General features: G+C 38.7%; 2 protein-coding genes across 22 annotated transcripts in view; one reads left to right on the top strand and one right to left on the bottom strand.

The window, feature by feature from the left end:
* The window catches only part of HHLA2 (HERV-H LTR-associating 2), a 160,680-nt gene extending 152,392 nt beyond the window's left edge, over positions 1-8,288 (bottom strand). For 6 of the 21 annotated variants that reach the window (XM_045165414.1, XM_045165419.1, XM_045165430.1 and 3 more), the window contains exon 1: positions 8,108-8,286. The gene's annotated coding sequence lies outside the window, so the exon portion shown is untranslated. Of the gene's footprint in view, positions 1-7,538; positions 7,697-8,107 lie in introns of all 21 variants that reach the window. The other 15 variants (XM_045165417.1, XM_045165418.1, XM_045165420.1 and 12 more) reach the window with 8 other exon arrangements.
* A 177-nt stretch (positions 8,289-8,465) lies between these two features.
* IFT57 (intraflagellar transport 57) overlaps positions 8,466-23,482 on the top strand; it is a 72,738-nt gene continuing 57,721 nt past the window's right edge. The window contains exons 1-3 of the mRNA XM_025283524.3: positions 8,466-8,825; positions 11,854-12,016; positions 12,744-12,862. Of these exons, the coding sequence (XP_025139309.3) occupies positions 8,614-8,825; positions 11,854-12,016; positions 12,744-12,862 (494 nt within the window). The 5' untranslated portion in view covers positions 8,466-8,613. The remainder of the gene's footprint in view (positions 8,826-11,853; positions 12,017-12,743; positions 12,863-23,482) is intronic.

The raw sequence follows: 23,482 nt of genomic DNA, 5'->3' as shown, positions 1-23,482 counted from the left end.
ACTTTGAAAATGGACCAAGTATAAACATTCCACATTAATAGGGTGAGAATGAGCTGGTAGATGGCTAGTCATCTTTTCACAGTTCTGTGGGATGAAGGGGAAACAATCAATTATTCCTCTAGGTGGGCACTGTAGGGAAGGTCGCTCATTCTTCCTGGCGGCTGAGACAACCACACAGTCTATGTACCATCACAACTGTTTATTCTTCCTCACAAAGTGACTATGACAAATCCATACACTGCCTTCGGGTACTGCTGAGAAGGAAGAAAAGTTTTATACAAAGTTTATGAGTATTCCTCTGCCCTCTATAATTTTTTTGAAATGTACATTGGGGCATGCAGATAAAGCACAAAAACACACTGAAAATGGTAAGATGTTAGAAAGTCACAATAAGTTTTTAGTTTATGCTCTTGATTCAGGCCTGGGTCAGATGGTAAAGACTCCGCCTGCAATGCAGGTGACCCAGGTTCAATCCCTGGGTCAGGAAGATCCCCTGGAGAAGGGCATGGCAACCCACTCCAGTATCCTTGCCTGGAGAATTCCATGGACAGAGGAGCCGGGTAGGGTATAGTCCATAGGGTCACAAAGAGTAGGACATGACTGAGTGACTGACACTTTCATATTGGGGTGAGGGCTTTGGAATGCACTTACACACATTTCAGTTTGAATTCTTAGTGAATTGGACATAGGTGCATGTTCTTCTTCAGACTGAAAATACCCGACTCTATAGGCAGACCCCTTGCTAAAGTTCCCAAGTAAAAAGAGTCAGGTCAGCCCCTCTGCACCTTTCAGCTAAAGGGCATCAACCCCCACAGACCTCAGCAGGCAAGAGATCTACCTCAATTATATAAATTCTCCTGCCAATTTCCCCTAAAACTTACACTCCTTCAGAGCCTAGGAGAAAAATGGGACTCCAGAGAAAGTATGTACAGAGGAGATACAAGCAACTCTGCCTTGTGGAGAGGTATGACAGAAGTCTGGAGAGCCTTTTTTGAAAATACTCTTTACTTCTCCATATCCTAGACTGCACCTCCCAATTTACACATATATCCCACATGAGCATATGAGCTGTTTGAGCACAGAGGCCAAGCTCATAAGTCTTTGTATCACCACGCCCAAGCATAGTGCCTAACACATGACACATACTCAGGTATTTGCTGTATAAAAATTTAGAAACTACTCTGTCAAAAGCAAAATTCTGATCTCTAGATCAGTTTGGACTTTCACATTCTTGCCTTCAGAAAGAAAAAATTCTCTTTTTGTCAAAATCTCACTAGATGCAAAAGCAAAATGGATTAGTTGTTCTATTCAGGCAGCAAAATATGTAGGTATGGAGTAGGAAATCATTTCCACTTAACATCTAGGAATAAAAATAAGGTGTTTGGATTTAATGCTTTAGTATCATGTAATGGTTTGGGCAACGGGTTCCAGAACCTCAGGACAAGGTGCTAATAACTGTTCAACAAACAGCCATCAGAATGGCTGATGTATTGTGTATTGCAATGCAGAGCTGTACTACAGAAATAGAGTGGGATCCTATGGTCCTGCATCCCTATATCCTCTGTTTGTCTTTGCCTCTGGAAAAACTTTAGCCAGAGAGTAAATTTAATCAGAGAAGTGAGAAAATGCAGAAACAAAGGTAAACAGTCAAAGAAGACCAAGTAATAATAATGTAAGCATAATCAAGGACCTTTAGTACCTCCTCAAGGGCTACAGATAATATTCTGAGCCATATTCAGTCTTACAGATACGGAATCCTCCACCAGGTGGTAGAAGTTAACTACATGAAGACCAGACTGTAGCCATGATATAAAGCTGCCACAATTCCAAAAACTCAAGGAAATGGAAACAAACCAATCCTGGAACTGAAGGTTCATTGTACTTAAAACAATTAAAATAATGCCGGTTAGGCCACTGATGACTAATTTCAAGATGCCAGTCAGGGCTGCTGTGCTGTGTCTGCATGTAACCCCTTTCCTCAGCCTATAAAAGCTCCTGCTCATGGGTTGTCAGTGGGGGAGGGGTGGGGGTAGGCCTTTGGGCAGGCATCTGCCTTCCACCCTCCACCCCTCACCCATTGCCAGGATCCAAAATAAAGCAAACCTTCCTTTTCACCAAGCTGGCCTCTTTATTAGCTTTTGAGTGGTGAGCAGCCACTTATGGTTACACTATGAAAGTGTGGCATCTAGCAGATTTTGCTTTTATTAGGCTCTAGGGACCCCCGTTAAGAATGATTTTTTTATGACATTTGTTATTTAATCTCCATCTTGAATTTAATTTTTCCTTGAGGGAAAAGATGCTGTCCCAGACTGTAAAATAAATTGAATCATCTCAATCTAGACCTTAAAGAATAAACCTATTTCTATTTAACCTTCAAAACTCTGACAAATCCAATCAATCCTTCTTGTTCGTACCCAATATATATTAAATTAAGTGTTACTAACATATATGATGCAATAGAACACTATATCAAGAAACTAGAATGACTGTTTCAATATTTGCAGAATTACTTACCTATTTTCCCACCTGACAGTATACACTATAGCTGATCAATCTTTAGCAGACTTTAAAAAAAAAAAAAAAAAAAAAAAAGCTTAGGACCCTCTTCACTACTACAGAACCACATAAGAAATTCAGAAATGTTGCATTTTAATGTCAACTATTGCAGCAAAAGTTGCCAGTGCTTGCTCACATCCCTTTTCACCAGATTGATAGTGCATTCCCCAGTTGCTATGAATATTGGGGCTCAGTGTTCACAGCTGCATTCTTTTCCAGAAAATTACCCTTGCCAATAGACGCCACCCCACCCAGAGATGTATGCGGACAGCCTACAGCCAATGAACCGGGGAGGAAAGGGTATAAAGGGCCTTCTTGCCCCACAGTGGATACATCTTATGGAGACATTTGTGCCCCAGGGAACATACCATGATGCCCATTACTATGTTCTGTTGAATCTCCTTTCAAATATTTAACTATCATTTTCTCACTATTCTAATTGCCCCTCATCCCAGTTCAGAACCATCTCTCACCTGACTATTCAAATTGCCAAATTGGTAGTCCCTCCTCTACAATATCGCCTGAATACTCGAAGATGCAAACAAAATAGTCTTCCACACCCCTCCCGCAGCACATGCATATCTACGTGAAACCCTTCAATAAACACCCCCATCATCTACACAGAGGGAGGAAATGGAACTCAGTTCACCATGCACTTATGTTTCTCCTCCAAGAAAATGAAACCAGGGAACAAAGTCTTGAAATACATAGAATGTAATTGGATGACATTTATCTAACCTGAAAGCCAAAGTTAACTGAAACAGTTAATTAATCTTAATTAATAATTAGATTAATAATCTTGGAGTTAGAAGACTTCCTTCCATTTAGTAGAGAACTAAAAAAAAATGAAGTAAATCCAGGGAAATGGGTTACAAAACTATTCACTTCTAAGTTAGGGAGTTTGTTACAGCAAGTTAGGACTGATGTGTCCTATGGTGTTTTGGGCAAGAATCTCTTATATCTCTGGCCCAGAAATCGGTACACTGGATGGGAAATTTCACAGGTTCAGGTAGGGATGATTAGTTGCCAAGTGGGTAAGTAATGAAGAGAGTCAAACCTACAGTAGTATAATTATGTTAAAGAAAAATATGTGCTTCTTTGATATTTAAGTATCTAATGTTTGAAAGTTTAGCCTGTTAGAGAAACAGACTTGAGATTCTCAGTAACCGATTTAGACTTTCGGTTTACATTGACACCTACCTTTACAAACAGTATTGGAATATTTAATAGAACTTATTTCCCTCCTCTCCCATTTTTTACTTTTAGATTCAGGAGATCTTATAGCATCTGCAATAGTTTGTCAGATAATATCAAAACAATGTAATAAGCTTATGTTTCTTACAGTTTAATACCTCTATAGGAATTTAAGTTGTAAATCCCCTGTAACAAATTTACTGTACTTACAAATTGAATAAGATTTGAATATCAAAAGAGTAAGGCTTCTCATTTTGAACTTCAATGCATTAATAACTCAAATATATTTAACAACTAACGTAGCCCCTGAAATAATATTTTCTGTGTTAGGTCACAGGATTTTGGATTCTAATGATCCAAAATCATTAGGATCTCAGTGACATACAAACCCAAGTTCAGATCCTTGTAAAATCATAAAACACAGCAAAATTGAGCTGAATTCCTATATGACAAAAATGTTCACTCCTTGAGATGGTTTCTGAGTTTTCTAGTTCACTATTGCCATTCCCCATACCACATATACATGTCACTCATCGACTCAGTTACCTTTACCCTCCTGGTTTTTATAAAGGCACTAGCTGTTTCAACACATGTATCCAGAGAAGTGGTTCTGAACCAGGGGCCTACTGTCACCCAGGGGCCAGCAGGCAGTGTCTAGAGATATTTTTGGCTGTTACAGTTATGCATGGGTGCTACTGGCATCCAGTAGGTAGAGGTCAAGGATGCTGTTAAAATCTTACAATGCACAGACTAGCTCCCAACGACAAAGAGCTGTCCAGCCTAAAATGTCAACCATGCTAAGGTCAAGAAATCCAGACCTAAAAGGATACTTCTAAAACTCCCCAACATGGCACAGAGGCTTTACAATGATCTATCATCTTTGTGTGTCCTTGGAACCAATCCATTGACATTAAATAGATCACAAGTTTATCTTTATTGTTTAGAGTCCTTTTTGGTATTTAATTTCTTAAAATTTGAAGAGTTTCTCATTTAAGTTTATTCTTTATTTCCTTCAAAAAATCATCCCTTACATTGAAATTATTTTGCTTCCTTCTAGCCATCCTACATGGAGAAGGCAATGGCACCCCACACCAGTACTCTTGCCTGGAAAATCCCATGGACGGAGGAGCCTGGTAGGCTGCAGTCCATGGGGTCGCTAAGAGTCGGACACGACTGAGCGACTTCACTTTGACTTTTTACTTTCATGCATTGGAGGAGGAAATGGCAACCCACTCCATTGTTCTTGCCTGGAGAATCCCATGGACAGAGGAGTCCATGGGGTCACACAGAGTTGGACACGACTGAAGCGACTTAGCAGCAGCAGCAGCAGCAACCATCCTACAAGTATTTCACATTTACATCCTCAATCCATATGGAATTTATATGCTGGAATTCAGAGATGTAATTTTGTTTCCATATAGATAACCCATAGCTTCAACAGCATTTATTGAATAGTTTATCTTTCTCCACTAGTTGGTAAAACCTATCGTATACTGAATTTTCATATAAACTCACCTGTTTCCAGGCTATTTTCTATTTATTCCTGAGATGCCATTATTTTAAATTATATATTTTATTAGGGAACTTACTATCTGATTTCTTCCTCACACTTCTTTTACTCTTACATGAGTTTCAGTATCAGCTCTCATGAAACTAAGTTGCAACTACACTGAGCTTATGGAATAGGTTAAAGATAACTGATTTTTCTTATTGATGAATATTATATCCCTATTTGGATTTTATAAGCCTTTAACAATTACTCTGTAATTATCATGACAGACTTATTCCCGGGTGCTATATACAGTTTGTTTCTGCGGTTTTTGGTTTAAGTAAATTTTCTGATCTCTAGCACAGTTTTTAATAGTGGATATCTTCACTTTGGTTTTGACCTAATGCTTCACATTTAAATGTTACTTTTTTCCTTCTAGACTTTTGGCCAATACTTTCTATCAGGTTAAGAAGTTTTATTCAGTTAATGGCTTTCTAAGTTTTTAACATCCCGAATGACTGGTACTAAGCCATTTATAAAACAAAGCAACTTTGTTCTTTAAGTCTGTTGAATCTTCTTGGAGGACTTCTTATATTCGGAGATGCAGATGGAAAGCTTTCCTCCATCTTTGAACCCGCCTCCTTTTCACCCCTAGCTTTGCTCATCTCTCAGGGAAATCCATTTAGCTTAAATCACCTTTGACTGGAATGCTCTTCAGTTTTCAGAGATTAACCCATTCACAGCAATATCTTAAGGGCCTTAAAAATTACCTTCTATCATTTCACAGACAGTTTGCAAGAAATAAAAGTCAAAGTTAGAAGCCTAGCTCTTAATTGTGGTCAACACATACAATGAAGGATAAGTCTCTAAGATTCTTGAAAGTACTCACATGCTGCAACATCCTACTCTTTTCAAGCTCTTATTTAACTCCGCAATCAGTGAGCAGGTCCTGCCAAAATACTAACACAAATGTACCCCAAAACTTCTGGGTGGCTGAGAAAGCTGGAGAAGGATTTAAGTGTGTATTCTCACACATGTGAAGGGAACTACTTCCATCAGGCAAAAGGCCTCTTGAAGTGTTAAACTATTGTGGGTAAACAAAAATTCAGCAAAAATAATCTCTAGGCCTTATAAAAATGAAATAGTATTTCAGAGTATTCTTTCCTATCTTTTTTTCCCTGTGGGAAAATATGTTCAGCCTTGAACAGTGGTTTTTTTCTTTGTTTCATTTTTTTCTGTGACAGTTACTAGGGGACAGTTTATATTTTAATCTCTTTTTTTTATTCTTCACATAATTAAGGGGGAAATAATTCTTCATATTGGTTTCAAGCCAAAGTGTATCAGCATTGTACTTGGGAAGGAAATGGTTAGGTTCTGGGAGAGATTCTCCCCCCCGATCCCCAGCAAATGTCCCCAGTCAAAATACATATGTTGTTGGAGAATGTGTCAGCCAGAAAACAATGTTTGACTGTTTCATTCTGAGTGTTATATATAATTTTCTGAAAATGTCAGAATATCTTATGTAAGCAGTCTGCCTTCAAGTGACCATCTCCTTGATTATAATCAATTTACCTGTAAAGTCTGACACTGTTTTGAGAGTCATCTTAAAAAGCCACAGGTTACTTGCTAATCAAGGACCTCAAGGCATATGTGCTGTGTTTAGTCACTCAAGCATATGACTGAGCTTTAACTTTTTTCTTTCAATCCTAAAAGACTATGCATCTATCTTGTTCTCTGAAAGTTACAAAGACATATAATATCCCTTACCCACACATGTGGTGATTGCTGTTGGTATATATCAGGGAGAAACATGGTTCTAAGGAGGAAAAGAAAAACAACAATTTGGCAGTGGGGTGGAATCAAATCCAAAGTTCCCACTCGTTTTTATTAAAAGCAGCCGTTAATGACCTGCAATAGGCAAACAATGCTATTTATTTTTAAAGTGGTGTCCCCCTTTGAGCTATTTTTTATATAAATCAGTTACTTTATGTATTTACTTTCTTCGGTAAGTAGGTAAAGGTATTTGCCTTTCTGATTTTTCACTCTGATCCTCTATAAATCTCAGAAACAAGTTAGGTCTAGGCTGATATAAAAATGAGAAGTGCTCTTCTGCCCATTTTTCTAACAAAAAGATACTACAAATAAATTTCAAACTTCAGCTCTGTCAAAAAATGGGCCTCTGTATTTTCTAGTAACAGATAAAAGTACAGAGATCAAAAATCACATAAACACAAACATAGTTTCAACCTCTTGCCAAAAGTTTTCATCTCCCAGGAAACCCCCAGCATCTACCACTTACCTGATTTTTTATATAGCTGGTAGGAAAACTGCTTGATACACAAGCTTTTTTTGAGACCTGTAAAGCAGTCAGTTATGCCCCCTTCCTTGTATTGTTATTTTCCAGGTCAACAGCTGCACAGTACAGTGGTAACATTCTGTCTTTAGCCACACTTAGAGCTACAGGGGAGGGGATTCCTCTCAAGATTATCTCCTTTGTTATTTTAACAAGGTACCCCAAAACACACAACATGTAATGGCCTTGAAAGATTAAGCAGCAGGATGTGAGTTTAGAATTTTTGTTTCTGAGGTACAACAAACCCTTTCCTATGCCTCCTTTCTGCTTATCCTCTGCCTTTCTTCTTCCCCTCCCAACCAACAACTTTTCCCATCCCTGGAGTAACAGCAGAGAATTATAATACTTCAAATCTTGCAATATACTGTTAAATCAAATATTGCAATCCCGAAAGATTAAGAAAAATAAGGAAAATTCTCTTTGGAAAACTCCTGAAGTAAAGGGGAACCTATGATATCGACTATCTTTACAACTGTGAAAACTTTCAATTTTGAAAAGAAAAATTAAAAAGATACCAGTGGGCTATGGTAGCCTTCAATACTGCACGCCTTCCTCTCTCTTTAATCTCTTTATCTGCTACCAGCTGACTCAGACGCCGACTCAGAGGCCCTTGATGACCGTTTCAAGTCTCCTAGAGCCTCCTAAGGACCATCAAGAAAGCACAACAGAAACGCCCGCAGCCCCTCACTCTTTAAAATGAAGCGGTAGGAGGCGTGGCCCAATGTGACTAGGAGAACGCCACGCCTATGGGGCGGGGCTGCTTCAGCCTCCGCCTCTCCAGAGGCGGGGGAAGGGGCGGGGGAAGGGGCAGGAGCCAGACGTGACGCCCTCAAGGAAGCCCGCCCTGGTTGGGGGGAATTTAGAACGTTGGAGCGGGGGAAGGGGGCGGAGTCTAATTTTCCTGTTGTTGGTGTGCCCGGGTCGCCTGGGTAACCGGCCGCGCTGGTCCTGGCTGCGCCAGCGCAGGCCGCAGAGGTCTCTGGGTCGCAGCTCGCGCTGGGCTCTTTCGCTCTGTTCCGTGATGGCAGCCGCCGCCGCCGTGGTCACCCCGTCGGGTTTGGAGGATGAGGTGTCTCGGTCCCGCGGCGAAGGAGCGGGGGAGATGGTCGTGGAGCGGGGGCCCGGCGCGGCCTACCACATGTTTGTGGTGATGGAGGACCTGGTGGAGAAGCTGAAGTTGCTCCGCTATGAGGAGGATCTCCTCCGGAAGAACAACCTGAAACCCCCGTCCAGGTGGGTGCCCTCGTCCCCCGAGCGCCTGGATGCGGCTGGGCCCTGGGGAGAAGCCTTCCTCTGGCCTTTGGGGAGCGCGGGTTACCAAGCACTTGCCTCTGTCTTCCCACGCAGGAAAGAGCACTTCACCCCAAACTTGGCGACGGAGGTCCGGACTGCTCACGGAGTTTAGACTTGGTATTTTTGTAAGGAGAGTAAAGTTTTGGAACTTCAGAAAGGACTGGAAGGCAGCTTGCCTAGAGCACTCACGCAGCTTCATAAAACGCAAACTTTTTTTTTCTGATTGTAAATATAATAAAACAACCTCTTATAAAACTCAGAAAACTTACAATGTGTAAAAAAAAGTACTGCAATCACTCATGATCTCATCCTCAAAGATGAATACCATAATCAATTTAGATCTATTTCTAGTTGTTGTTTTCCTTTTCGAGAATTTGTCCCTACAACTTGTAACTTTCGTACCGGACACCTACCTGTGCATTTTATAAGTGGTTAGTAAACTTGTTCACTAATTGCCGTCTTTTAAAAGACTTCTGTCTTTGCAGTAATAGTACTTTTGGAAACTGAGAAGTGAACAAGACAAATGAAGTGACAATGGAATTGTCTCTTTTCATAGAACCTGAAGTTCTGCTCTGTTCTGTTGGGGGAAAAGTCCATCATATTCTGAAGCCGCGGCTGGTATTGGTTGCTGAGGATGATGGACAGCCCGCACTTTCTCTTTAAATTGGTGTAGCCTAGGGATAGGCCTCATAAACTTTGTAGTTTCCTTCACATTAATACTTATTTTTTTTGTATTAAATTTTTGTGTTTGTTTAATTGTGTAAGAGGCAGTTTAGTTTAAGAATCTGTAATGCTTTCTCTAAATGGCTATACCTAGGCTCAAATTATTTTCAAATTATTTACCTTGACAGTTTAAATTTAATTCCTTACTCTCTTCCAGTAACTTCCATTAGAAGATAATGTTGGCTTCATGTAAACTGCCCATATTGCTAAGCCAGTCCATAACAGAAAAGTTAGAGGAAGAAATAATGTTGCTTGATCCATGATATAAATTGTAAGATTGGAAGTTATTACTTAAATGAATAGCGTAATATAAACAATCAACATTTTCTGTTAATAAAAATGTGGTTTTTTTCTCCAAGTATATTTTTCAAACAAAAATAAATTGGTTTTAAGATTCTGTTGATAACAATCTCTTATTTCCTCAGAAGTTCAGGAGGGTACTTTGAGTCATGGATTTGCATGGAGATATCCTAGTCTAAAGGTTCTCAAAGTATGGTCAACAGATTAGCAACATCAACATCACCTGGGAACTTATTAGAAGTGTAATCCTACAGGCCCTTTCCTGAGTCCAGTATATCAGAAATCCTAGGGGGTGAGGCGTAGAAGTCTGCTTTTTGCAACAAGCCTTCCAGGTGATTCTGATACCCACTTAAGTTTGAGAACCAAAGATCTGTCTAGTCAAGGCTATGGTTTTTCCAGTAGTCATATATGGATGTGAGAGTTGAACTATAAAGAAAGCTGAATGCAGAAGAATTGATGCTTTTGAACTGTGGTGTTGGAGAAGACTCTTGCGAGTCCCTTGGACTGCAAGGAGATCCAACCAGTCCATCCTAAAGGAAATCAGTCCTGGGTGTTCATTGGAAGGACTGATGTTGAAGCTCCAATACTTTGGCTACCTGATGTGAAGAACTGACTCATTTGAAAAGACCCTGATGCTGGGAAAGATTGAGGGTGGGAGGAGAAGGGGCTGATAGATGACCAACTCAATGGACATGAGTTTAAGTAAACTCCAGGAGCTGGTGATGGACTGGGAAGCCTGGGTGTGCTGCAGTCCATCGGGTCGCAAAGACTCGGACATGACTGAGCTATTGAACTGAACTGAACTGAACTGTCCTGGGTCTACAGTATCTATCAGTATCCATTCCTCTGTCCTGGAGTTGTTATCAGCTAATAAGGAAAAAGAAAATGAATTATTAGTACTGGGTGAACATATACCTACTTGGAAGGACTTCATGGCCTTTTTTTCCCTCCCAGCTGTTATTTTCCAGAACATTTAAACTTATCCTGCAAGAAAAAAAATTGGGAAGGAAAAAAAACTGGAAAAAAAATCAAGAAGGAGTAGATTGCTTATGAAAAATAGTTATAGTATCTATAAATCTAATTATAAACAATAGTAATAGCTTCACATAAAAGCAAAATAAGGTCTTTGATCAAAGTAACAAATGCTGTGGCTTGCAGGTTTTATTCCTTATATGTTTAGATGTGAATCATGTTGGTACTCATAGGGCTATTTTTAGGAGACTAGGGGCTTTAACCTAAAGTCCACAAATGTTTGTTAGACTGGGATATACACAGGGAGTGGTTCTTAATCCTGGCTGAACCTTAGAACTATCTAGGAAGCTTTTGAAACATATCTACTCCAGACTTCACTCCCAAAAGTTTTTATTTAATTCGTGAGGTAAGAAGCAAATGTTTAGTCAGATAGCAGCAGTTTAACAAGCTCTTCAAGTGATTCAGTTGATTGAGAACCGTATATAGTATACAGCCAACTTGAGAACAACTGTCTAAAATGGTGAGTAGGTTAGAAACAGTAAGTAAAGATTAACAGTTACACTGTATTAAAAAAAAAAGTTAAAATGCTTAGTAAATAATCATTACGATCTTTATTTTAAACTCCAAGAGTCTCTTAAATTTCAAAATACCATTTCAGGAGATATTCTCTTATTAATTATCCTGACACATACATGATTTTGTTCAAAGTTCTACATTCATCAGTGCATTTTTTGGGTTAAAGTCTTTGAACTAATATTTTGTGTCCAGTAGAAATTGCCCTTATCCTGTTGATTAAAATCTTTAATATAAGAGTGTGGTGGGTTACTAGAAACCTCAGAATGAATTGTCAGTGTCTTTTGATGTTAAAGTCATTGGGACAAAAAATCCTTTGGCAATTTCGGATTTTGTTCATTTAACTACTATGGACTTGTTTGCACTATTTCATATTCTGTTCTCCTTTGTTTTGGAACAGACACTATTTTGCACTGCCTACCAATCCCGGGGAACAGTTCTACATGTTTTGCACCCTTGCTGCTTGGTTGATTAACAAAGCAGGACGCCCCTTTGAGCAGCCTCAAGAATATGATGATCCTAATGCAATAATATCTAACATACTATCTGAGCTTCGATCATTTGTAAGTATAAACAACTCCCTTCTTTCTGCGTGTTTGCAAGTTAGGACATTTTTAATATTGATAATTCAGCAACATAAATGCTAGCCTTTTAGAAGAATTCTCTGTGAATAACTGTCTATGTGTGTGTGTTCAGTGTGTGTTCACTATTAATGTTGATATGTCTCAGAGATGAATTTATGTATACTTAGTTCACCTTCTAAAAAATGATTAAAAACTAGAAAGCTGAAACACTGTATTTTGAAAAAGAACTTTGATTTAATAGACCATGATAGCAGTGGTACTTTTCATTTCTGACTTTTCCTGGGGACAAGCAGTAAGAATTTTTGGCACACACATTATTAATTTTTGACAAGTGAATCACTTCATCCTTCACATAGTTGTTTAACAGTATGATACCAACCTAGTGGTTTTACTGATTTTTCACCCTAATAACATCAGTGATTTGTTCTGCTGTCATGAGGTTATTGCCTTTTAATTTGATACTATTGCCTTTTAATTTGATACTTTGACAATAAAACATCTTCATTTTCCTTTTGTATATATGTACCAATGGATTTTTAAAAGAAGACTAAAGAGATGGATTTCTGAGAAGCAATGTAATTACAGTTACTTTAAATCATTTGAAGAATCAAGAAGTGATACATTTATTCAACAGTACTTTGCTTAAAATATTTTGACATTGCAATATAAATAACAAATAATACCCAGTTTATCTTTTGTATTTCAGGGAAGAACTGCAGATTTTCCTCCTTCAAAATTAAAGTCAGGTTATGGAGAGCATGTATGCTATGTTCTTGACTGTTTAGCTGAAGAAGCATTAAAATATATTGGTTTCACTTGGAAAAGGTAAAAATTACCCAACCTGGAAATAGTAATTTTATGTGCATAGCTTTTTCTTCTAACTGTTCAAAGCTATTTAACTGAACTGATAGGAAGTATTTCCTCTTGACCGTTAAACTGAAAATGCCACAGGTAATTAAAAAAGTCAGTACAGACAAAATTGAAATATCTAGTATCTTCAAAACTAGATCTTCTACTGTTCCCCTTCCCAATTCAAATATATAGTTATTAAAGATTTAACTATAACTATATCCTAGTCAATTGAGTATATTTTTTTGAAATTTCTTTGAATATATTTATGATACAAACAAAGATAGTATATACATGGGAAGTAACTGATAGCCTACAGATTTAAGGAAAAAATGGAAATTAATAGAGTATTTCAAGTGGGATTTTTTTCCTTTGTTTATAGTGACAAGGCAAGAATAATACTGAAGAAACACTCTGTTAGATATTGTTCATTACTTCTTTCTCTGACCTATGATTTGTTTATATTTCTGTTGCCATGTCTTTCCCATGGTATTAAAGTCATTTGTGTACAAGTCTTTCTTTCTAGAAATTATGAAATCTGTATGGCAGTTAGCATAGCATTTGGTATATCATAGATACCCAATAAATGTTGACCACATGGATGAGGAAATAAAATATTTAGAAACTGTCAATTTGTATAGGTTATAATTAGAAAATATATAAATTTTGTCTTTTGGAGATTGAGATTATTGATAGGTTAAAAATTGTGGAAGGCATTATTTAGGTAAAAACATGAGCAAACTGATTTTGAATTAGAACTAATTTCTTGGAAAGATATGTATATTATTTCTATATTTTAATGTATTAGAGAAGGAAATGGCAACCCACTCCAGTATTCTTGCCTAGGAAATCCCTTGGACAGAGGAGCCTGGCAGGCTACAGTTCATGAGACTGCAAAAGAGTTGGGCACAATTTAGTAACTAAACAACAACAACAGATTTTAATGTATATTCAATTACATTCTCTCAGGAAAACAATCTACTCTTTATTAATGAATACTTTTAAAAACTTACTTGGCTTAGGTTATCATCAAGTTGAACCATATGAAATTACAGATAGTCATCTATTTTTTAATTAAAAAAGAGTGGCAATTGCATATGCTCCAACTGAAACATTACGACTTAGTGCAATATGGAGAATGAGTATATATGATCCACATTACTTCCTTATTAGAGTCTATGAAAAGTTATGAGCTATCCTACATTTGTAATTTTTAGAAATTTTTAAATTTATTGCCCAGTAGATTCTAAATTCAGGAACTATTAGTATTTCAGCTACTATTTAATTTGGTACTTCCTTTGTTTCTTAGTATATCTTATTCTTGGCCACATATTGTAATTTGGATAATTTATAGGGACCATATATACATGGAGAGGGAAGGAGGAGGGAACATTGAAAATCAGATTAGAAAAACATTGAAAATCAGAATTACATATCAGCTATGTGATATGTAAGTGACAAAGAAGTTACATGTTTGTATATACTTATTTTATATATTTAAATATGCTAAAATAAACCCTAGAAAACATAGAAATCCTAGGGAAACATTGCCTTTAAGATATAATCTAATTCTAATTAGTAATAACAAAAATAGGAAATTTATCCTTTAAGATTAATTTGGTGTGTAGTACTTTCCTTCCTTAATATTAAATGTCAATATTTGTTTTTTGTTAACCTTTCTGAGGTATGGATTTTTATAAGTTTCCAGAAATAAATGCAAATACTTCTGAATATTTTTAATATGAGAAATACGTGTCATTAACTTAATTTCAATATACAATCATTAAAAGGATAGAGAAATAGAAACAATAAAGAAGCATAATAGCACATACATCACCAAATTAGGCCAACCAACATCCAGAACTTAAGCAGCATGGTGGGAAGTTCCAAATAATAGCAGTCTAGAGTCCCGCTTGGGAAAAGTATGTCCACGCCACAAATGAGACTTCAAATTTCAGTTTCAGGGGCTTTTGCTTATAATCCCAAGGTACAAACTAATATTATCATCAGTTTGTGTGCAAAAATGAAGCTCTGGTTTTATGTTAACACTTTTACAATGCTGTTTATCCTTACGAGTCATAGGATTCCATTAAACCCTGGGCACAGTTGGCCAGGCCTGCAGGAGCTCAAGAATTCCAGGCCCACTCCCTTTTTTATTTAAAGTGCTGCCTGACTAGTTGTGCTTGCAGACAACCATGGAATATAGGCTGTGGTCAGGCACATCAGAAGCAAGGTCAGAGACCTCTCTCATGCTTCTGAAGCCTGAACCAAAGCTTCCTCCATTTTAATTTCCATAATAGCCTCAGGATTGTTTATACTTAAGAGCATAGGAATAAGGCAAAATAACATGAACAGTCTTGTTAATTCTGTAGGTCAAATAACAATTCCAAACAGTCAAAAGAAACAAAAAACAAGCAAAGAGCTAAACAATGGATAAAAACCATTTCTGAGTGATAGGGAATGTAGTAAAGGAAAAGTCCCACCAGGAATGAGAGGTATGTTTTTGTACATTAACTCCTATATCCATTAACTTATCAGCTATGATAATAGTAAAAAGAGTAGTAAACCAGTAAAATATTCTATCAAGATACAATTGTGTTTTCCTATGCTCAGATGGGAAAGAATCCGCCTGCAATGCAGGAGACCTGGGTTCAATCCCTGGGTTGCAAAGATCCCCTGGAGGAGGGCATGGCAGCCTGGAGAATCCCCATGGACAGAGGAGCCTGGTGGGCTATATTCCATGGGGTCGCATAGAGTGAGACACTACGGAGCGACTAAGCACAGCATATGAAATCTTTTAATACTTTGGTTCCTTGCAAAATCTTATGTAGGGGTTCTAAGGAAAAGCTAATATTAGGAACAGACAAAGTAGGAAATAACATTGAAGTCAATAATACCTGAATTTTCATGGTATGGGGGGGAAATAATAGGTGGTCCTCTTCCAATATAAAAGATCAACGTATATTAAGCATCCAGAGAAAGGGATTCCTAAGTGATACATTAAGCTAATGTTTACATCATCAGTTATAATACTAATTGAGGAGTGATTTCAAAAAACATACTGTAGGTTTTAGGGGAAACAGTCCATTCACAATAGTTGATGAAGTTCTCCAATATGCAGGGTTCCCCATATGCAAGAAGTTGTTCCACATCACAGTCTATCATTAGCCTTGTCACAATCTATCAGTAAGAAGGTGCAACTATTAAAGTAACACATGACATTGGCATATAATCTTTGTGTTCAAGGCTTAAGCTATATCTTTACCAATGGGATGTGATCTAGCAGACAGATCAATTTTGTCCATAGAAAGGCAAAGTTAAAAAAGGACAGGCCTTGTTTGCTGAACAAGCGAAGTTATCCGAGTTCAGGTCCAGCTCAGGTTTCTCCAGCTGAAGATTATCCTATAGCTTTCTTCATATTTTTTTTAATCAAGGCATATCCTTGAAGGTTGAGGCGTGAATGACAACCCACAGTACAGTCAAGCTTCCAAGAATAACTTATTCATGAGATTAACAGTGGTTTAAATGGCACATTTTTCTTGTCTGGGGATCATCACTACAGTATTATCCTTCCCCTGAGCAATCACATCAGCAGGTGTGGGAGGACCACTAGGCTGCTTTACTCAGACTTCAGCTCCAATTGCATGTATTTCTTTTTTTTAAGATCATTATATAGTCCAGTTGTTTTTAAATATGACTACTCATTAGAATCACATCTGGAACTTTGGAGAAAAAACAATAGCTGGGCATTTCTATTTTTTCAAAAAATTCCAAGATAATTCTAATGTGCATCTGGATTTTAAAAGTGATTATGGGTTTTCCTATTAAATGATAGTTTTAGTGATTTAGAATTCTGTTATTTTCTGTTGACCAATCATGATGCAGTGGTATTAAAAGGGATAATAGTTAAATAATCATAATCACAATAGTAGATGACTTTTATCAGTTTTCATAATCAATAGCCAGACAAAAAATAAAAGATAATTGCAAGCCATAATGGAAACATGATTAACCTAACAATATATAATAATTACATACAATCTAGAGAGTTAAGTAGACTGATGAGGTAAGTGGAAGTGCATACATGTCCATGTTTTCATCCACCAGCCAGTCTATATATTTTGGTATTTAACCCATTTACATTTAAGACAATTACTGATCTGTATGATCCTGTTACTATTTTCTTAATTGTTTTGGGTTTATTTTTTATAAATCTTTTCTTTCTCTTCTGTTTCCTTTCTAGAGAAGTTCCTTTAGCAGTTGTTGTAAATAAAGCTGGTTTGATGGTGCTGAATTCTCTTCACTTTTGCTTGTCTGTAAAGCTTTTGATTTCTCCATCAAATCTGAATGAGAATCTTGGTGGGTAGAGTATTCTTGGTTTTAGGTTCTCTTCTGTTTTAGCACTTTAAAGATATATGCCAAAAAAAAAAAAAAAAAAATATGCCACTCCTTTCTGTCTTGTAGAGTTTCTGTTTAGAAACCAGCTGATAAACTTATGGGAGTTTTCTTATAAGTAATTTGTTGCTTTTCCCTTGTTGCTTTTAATATTTTATCTTTGTCTTTAATTTTTTGTCTTTTTGATTACTGTGTGTCTTGGTGTATTCCTCCTTGGGTTTATTGTGCCTGAGACTTTCTGTGCTTGCTTCCTGGACTTGTTTGACTGTTTCCTTTCCCATGTTAGGGAAGTTTTCAGCTATTATCTCCTCAAATATTTTCTTGAGTCCTTTCTCTCTCTCTCTCTTCTCCTTATGGGACCCTTTGGTGCATTTAATGTTGTCCCAGAAGTCTCTTAGGCTGTCTTCATTTCTTTTCATTCTTTTTTCTATATTCTGTTTTATGGCAGTAATTTCCACCAATCTTTCTAGCAGGTCACTTATCCATTCTTCTGCCTCAGTTATTCTGCTGTTGATTCTTGCTAGTGTCTTGTTCATCTCTGTTCATTTGTTCTTTAGTTCTTCTAGGGCTTTGATAAACATTTCTTGCATCTTCCTTCTTTTCTGAGATCTTCCTAGATCATCTTCTCTATCATTACTTTGAATTCATTTTCTGGAAAGTTGCATATCTCTGCTTCATTTAGTTGTTTTTCTGGGGTTTTATCTTGTCCCTTCATCTGGGACATAACCCTCTGCCTTTCCATTTTGATTAACTTTCTGTTGTGTGGTTTTCATCCTGGTAGATGCAGGATTGTAGTTCTTCTTGCTTCTTCTGCTTGCTCTCTGGTGGGTGAGGCTAAGAGGCTTGTGTGAGCTTCCTGATGGGAGGGACTGGCAGTGGGAAAAATTGGGTCTTGCTCTGGTAGACAGGGCCCAGCTCAGTAGAACTTTGATCTGATTGTCTGCTGATGGGTAGGGCTGCATTCCCTCTCTGTTAGTTATTTGGCCTGAGGCAACCCAGGCCTGGGGTCTGTAGGCTCTATTTTAGGGTTAATGGAGATCTCCAAGAAGACTCACCCAAGGGGCACTTCCCATGACTGCTGCTGCCAGTCCCCCTATCCCCACAGTGAGCCCCTGCTGACATACGCCTCCAAAGAAGACACTCCAACACTAGCAGATAGGTCTATTTCAGTCTCCATGGGGTTACTACTCCTTTCCCCTGGGTCCTGGTCTGCATAGGATTTTGTTTCTGTTTTCCAACAGTAGAGAACTGGACATGGAACAACAGACTGGTTACAAATTGGGAAAGAAGTACGTCAAGGCTGTATATTGTCACCCTGCTTATTTAACTTACATGCAGAGTACATCATGCGAAATGCTGGGCTGGATGAAGCACAAGCTGGAATCAAGATTGCTGAGAGAAATATCAATCACCTCAGATATGCAGATGACACCACCCTTATGGCAGAAAGTGAAAAAGAACTAAAGAACCTCCTGATGAAAGTGAAAGAGGAAAGTGAAAAAGTTGGCTAAAAACTCAGCATTCAGGAAACTAACATCATGGCCTCCAGTCCTGTCACTTCATGGCAGATAGACAGGGAAGCAATGGAAACAGTGAGAGACTTTATTTTTGGGGGCTCCAAAATCACTGCAGATGGTGACTGCATCCATGCAATTGAAAGACACTTGCTCCTTGGAAGAAAAGCTATGACCAACCTAGTCAGCATATTAAAAAGCAGAGATATTACTTTGCCGACAAAGGTCCGTCTGCTGCTGCTGCTAAGTCGCTTCAGTTGTCTCCAGCTCTGTGCAACCCCATAGAGGGCAGCCCTCTAGGCTCCCCCGTCCCTGGGATTCCCCAGGCAAGAACACTGGAGTGGGTTGCCATTTCTTTCTCCAGTGCATGAAAGTGAAAAGTGAAAGTGCAGTTGCTCAGTCGTGTCTGACTCTTAGTGACCCCATGGACTGCAGCCCACCAGGCTTCTCTGTCCATGGGATTTTCCAGGCAAGAGTACTGGAGTGGGGTGCCATCGCCTTCTCCATCATAGTGAAAGCTATGGTTTTTCCAGTAGGCAAATATGGATGTGAGGGTTGGAATATAAAGAAAGCTGAGTGCCTAAGAATTGATGCTTTTGAACTGTGGTGTTGGAGAAGACTCTTGAGAGTCCCTTGGACTGCAAGGAGATCCAACCAGTCAATCCTAAAGGAAATCAGTCCTGAATATTCATTGGGAGAACTGATGCTGAAGCCGAAGCTCCGATACTTAGGCCACCAGATGTGAAGAACTTAGTCACTAGAAAGACCCTGATGCTGGGAAAGATTGAAGGCAGGAGAAGAAGAGGCCAACAGAGGTTGAGATGGTTGAGTGACATCACTGATTCGGTGGACATGAGTTTGAGCAAGCTCCAGAAGTTGGTGATGGATGGGGAAGCTTGGCTTGCTGCAGTCCATGGGGTTGCAAGGAGTCAGACACGACTGAGTGACTGAACTGAACCAAACTCTGCATATAAGTTAAATAATCAGACACAGATATTTTTCTGGAACTCCTTTGCTTTCTCCATTCTCCACTATCCAGCAAATGTTGGCAATTTGATCTCTCGTTCCTCTGCCTCTTTGAAATCTAGCAGATTAGTCTGTAAGTTTTTGAATCACATATTGCTAAAGCCTAGGTTGAAATATTTTGAGCATTATCTTTCTAGCATGTGAAATGAGTGCAGTTGTATGGTAGTTTGATCATGTACATGTAAAATGAGTAGTGGAATGAAAACTGACCTTTTCCTGTCCTGTGCCCATTGCTGAGTTTTCCAAATTTGTTGATGTGTGGAGTGCAGCACTTTAACAGCATCATGTTTTAGGATTTTAAGTAGCTAACAGGCATTCTGTCACCTCCACCAGCTTTGTTAATAGTAACACTTTCTAAGATTCACTTGACTTCACACTCAGGATTTGTGGCTCTGGGTGAGTGACCACACCATCCATGGTTACCTGGATCATTAAGACCTTTTTTGTATAGTTCTTCTGTGTATTTTTACCATCTCTTCTTAGTATCTTCTGCTTTTGTTAGGTCCTTACCTTTTCTGTCCTGTATTGCTCCATCCTTGTATGATTTGTTTTCTTGATATCTCCAGTTTTCTTGAAGAGATCTCTAGTCTTACCCATTGTATAGTTTTCCCCTCATTCTTTTCATTGTTCACTTAAGAAGGACTTCTTATTTCTCCCTGATATTCTCTGGAACTCTGCATTCAAAAATATACTTTCTTGGGTATATCTTTCCCTTTCTTCCTTGCTTTCACTTCTCTCCTTTCCTCAGCTATTTGTAAAGCCTCCTCAACCACTTTGCTTTCTTTCTTTTCTTTTTCTTTGGGGTGGTTTTGGTTACTGCCTCCTGCACAGTGTCACAAATTTCCATCCATAGTTCTTCAGGCACTCTGTATATCAGATCTAATCCCTTGAATCTATTTATCACCTCTGCTGTACAAACATAAGGGATTTGATTTAGGTCATACCTGAACGGCCTAGTGGTTTTCCCTACTTTCTTCTATTTAAGTCTGACTTTTGCAGTAAGGAGCTCATGATCTGAGCCACAGTCAGCTCCAAGTCTTGTTTTTGCTGACTGTATAGAGCTCCTCCATCTTTGGCTACAAAGAACAGCCAGAGTCATCTCTTATATTGTTGGAAAAGGGTGTTTGCTATGACCAGCATACTTTCTTGACAAAGCTCTGTTAGCCTTTGTTCTGCTTCATTTTGAACTCCAAGGCCATACTTGCCTGTTATTCTAGGTATGTCTTGACTTCCTACTTTGCATTCCAATCCCCTGTGATGAATAAGATATCTTTTTTGGTGTTCCAGAAGGTGTTGTAGGTCTTCATGGAGCAGGTCAACTTCTTCAGCATCAGTGGTTAGGGCATAGACTTGGATTACTGTAATGTTGAATGACTTGCCTTGAAAACAAATCTGTAACATTCTGTTGTTTTTGAGTTTGTACCTAAGTGTTGCATTTTGAACTCTTGTTGACTGTAAGGGCTACTCTGTTTCTTCTAAAGAATTATTGCCCACAGTGGTAGATATAGTGATCCTCTGTATTAAAGTCACCTATTCCTGTCCATTTTAGTCTACTGATTCCTGAGATGTAGATGTTCAATCTTGCTGTCTCCTATTTGACCACACAAGATGGTAAGTTGACCATGTCCAATTTACCATGATCATGACACTAACATTCCAGGTTCCTATCAATATTGTTCTTTACAGCATCAGTCTTTACTTTTACCACCAGACATATCCACAATTAACATCGTTTTTGCTTTGGCCCAGCCACTTCCCTCTTTTTGGAGCTAATAGTAATTGCCCTCCTTTCTTCTCCAGTAGCATAATGGATACCTTCTCACCTGGGGGCTTCATCTTTCAGTGTCCTATCTTTTGGCCTTTTCACACTGTTCATGGGGTCTCAAGGCAAGAATACTAGAGTGGTTTGTCATTTCCTCCTCCAGTGGACCACATCTTCTCAGAACTCTCCATTATGACCTGTCCATCTTGGGTGGCCCTGCACAGCATGATTCATAGCTTCTTTGAGTTATGCAAGCCCCTTTGTCACAGCAAGACTGTGATCCATGAAGGGATGTTAGATATATGATGTGAAAAGCAGGATTCATGCAAGAAAACGTTGCAAAGTCTATGTAATAATAATTATAATAGTCCTAAATAGCTAATATTTAGGTAATAAGCTAAGAAAAATATCTTAACAGGGTAAGTGCTAGTCGCTCAGTCGTGCCCGACTCTTTGCAACCCAATGACTGCAGCCCACCAGGCTCCTCTGTCCATGAGATTTTCCAGGCAAGGATACTGGAGTGGGTTGCCATTTTCTTCTCCAGGGGACCTTCCGAACCCAGGGATCGAACCCGGGTCTTCTGCACTGCAGGCAGATTCTTTACCGACTGAGCTACAAGGGAAGTGCCTAACAGGATTAGGCAAAGTATTAATTTTCTTAATATACACAAAAGCAGAGGGCATTGATAGGCATTTCACTGAAAAACACATAACCAGTTAAAACATGAAAAGGCATTCAACCACTCTCATGTGAAAGAAATGCAAGTAAAATAAGAGTGGGATTTTTTTCCCTTAGATGATTGACAAAAATTGAAACTTATTTACCATATTGGCAAATGTATGGAAAAGGCATCACTGCTGTTAGGAGTGTAAATTAGGGTGACATTTTGGAAGTTGTTTTTAGTAATATTGAACAAAACAACAAAATATACATAGTTGTTGGCCCAGCCTTTATACCTGATATATAAGGATGAACCTAGATAGCATATTCAAAAGCAGAGATATTACTTTGCCAACAAAGGTTCGTCTAGTCAAGGCTATGGTTTTTCCTGTGGTCATGTATGGATGTGAGAGTTGGACTGTAAAGAAGGCTGAGCGCCGAAGAATTGATGCTTTTGAACTGTGGTGTTGGAGAAGACTCTTGAGAGTCCCTTGGACTGCAAGGAGATCCAACCAGTCCATTTTGAAGGAGATCAGCCCTGGGATTTCTTTGGAAGGAATGATGCTAAAGCTGAAACTCCAGTACTTTGGCCACCTCATGTGAAGAGTTGACTCATTGGAAAAGTCTCTGATGCTGGGAGGGATTGGGGGCGGGAGGAGAAGGGGACGACAGAGGATGAGATGGCTGGATGGCATCACTGACTCGATGGACGTGAGTCTGGGTGAACTCCGGGAGTTGGTGATGGACAGGAAGGCCTGGCGTGCTGTGATTCATGGGGTCTCAAAGAGTCGGACATGACTAAGCGACTGAACTGAACTAGTAAGGAAATGAAAAATAATCTTAATGTTCATCCATAAGTTGCTAGTTATATTGCTGTGGTACTGCTGTTCAATTGAAAACAGTGCAGGTATGTTAAGAGAGAGAGCTAGCATGAGGGCAAGAGAAAAGGATGAGGAGGGAGAGAGAGAGATGCACAATTGACCTTTTAACAGTGCAGGGGTTAAGGATGTGGAAAATCCACATGTAACTTAGTGTGCTTGTGCTTATACTCAGGCACTCAGTCGTGTCTTTGTGACCCCATGGACTGTAGCCCACCAGTCTTCTCTGTCCTTTGGATTTTTGAAGAATCCTGGAGTGGGTAGGGCTTCCTTATAAGCTGTTCCTCTGTATCCAGAGTTCCACATCTGTAGATTTAACCTACCAAGAATCATGTAATAGTTAGTATTTACTATAGATTAA

The sequence above is a fragment of the Bubalus bubalis genome, chromosome 1 (genome assembly GCF_019923935.1).
Source record: "Bubalus bubalis isolate 160015118507 breed Murrah chromosome 1, NDDB_SH_1, whole genome shotgun sequence".
Classification (NCBI taxonomy): domain Eukaryota; kingdom Metazoa; phylum Chordata; class Mammalia; order Artiodactyla; family Bovidae; genus Bubalus; species Bubalus bubalis.
This window is presented reverse-complemented; position numbering and strand designations above follow the sequence as displayed.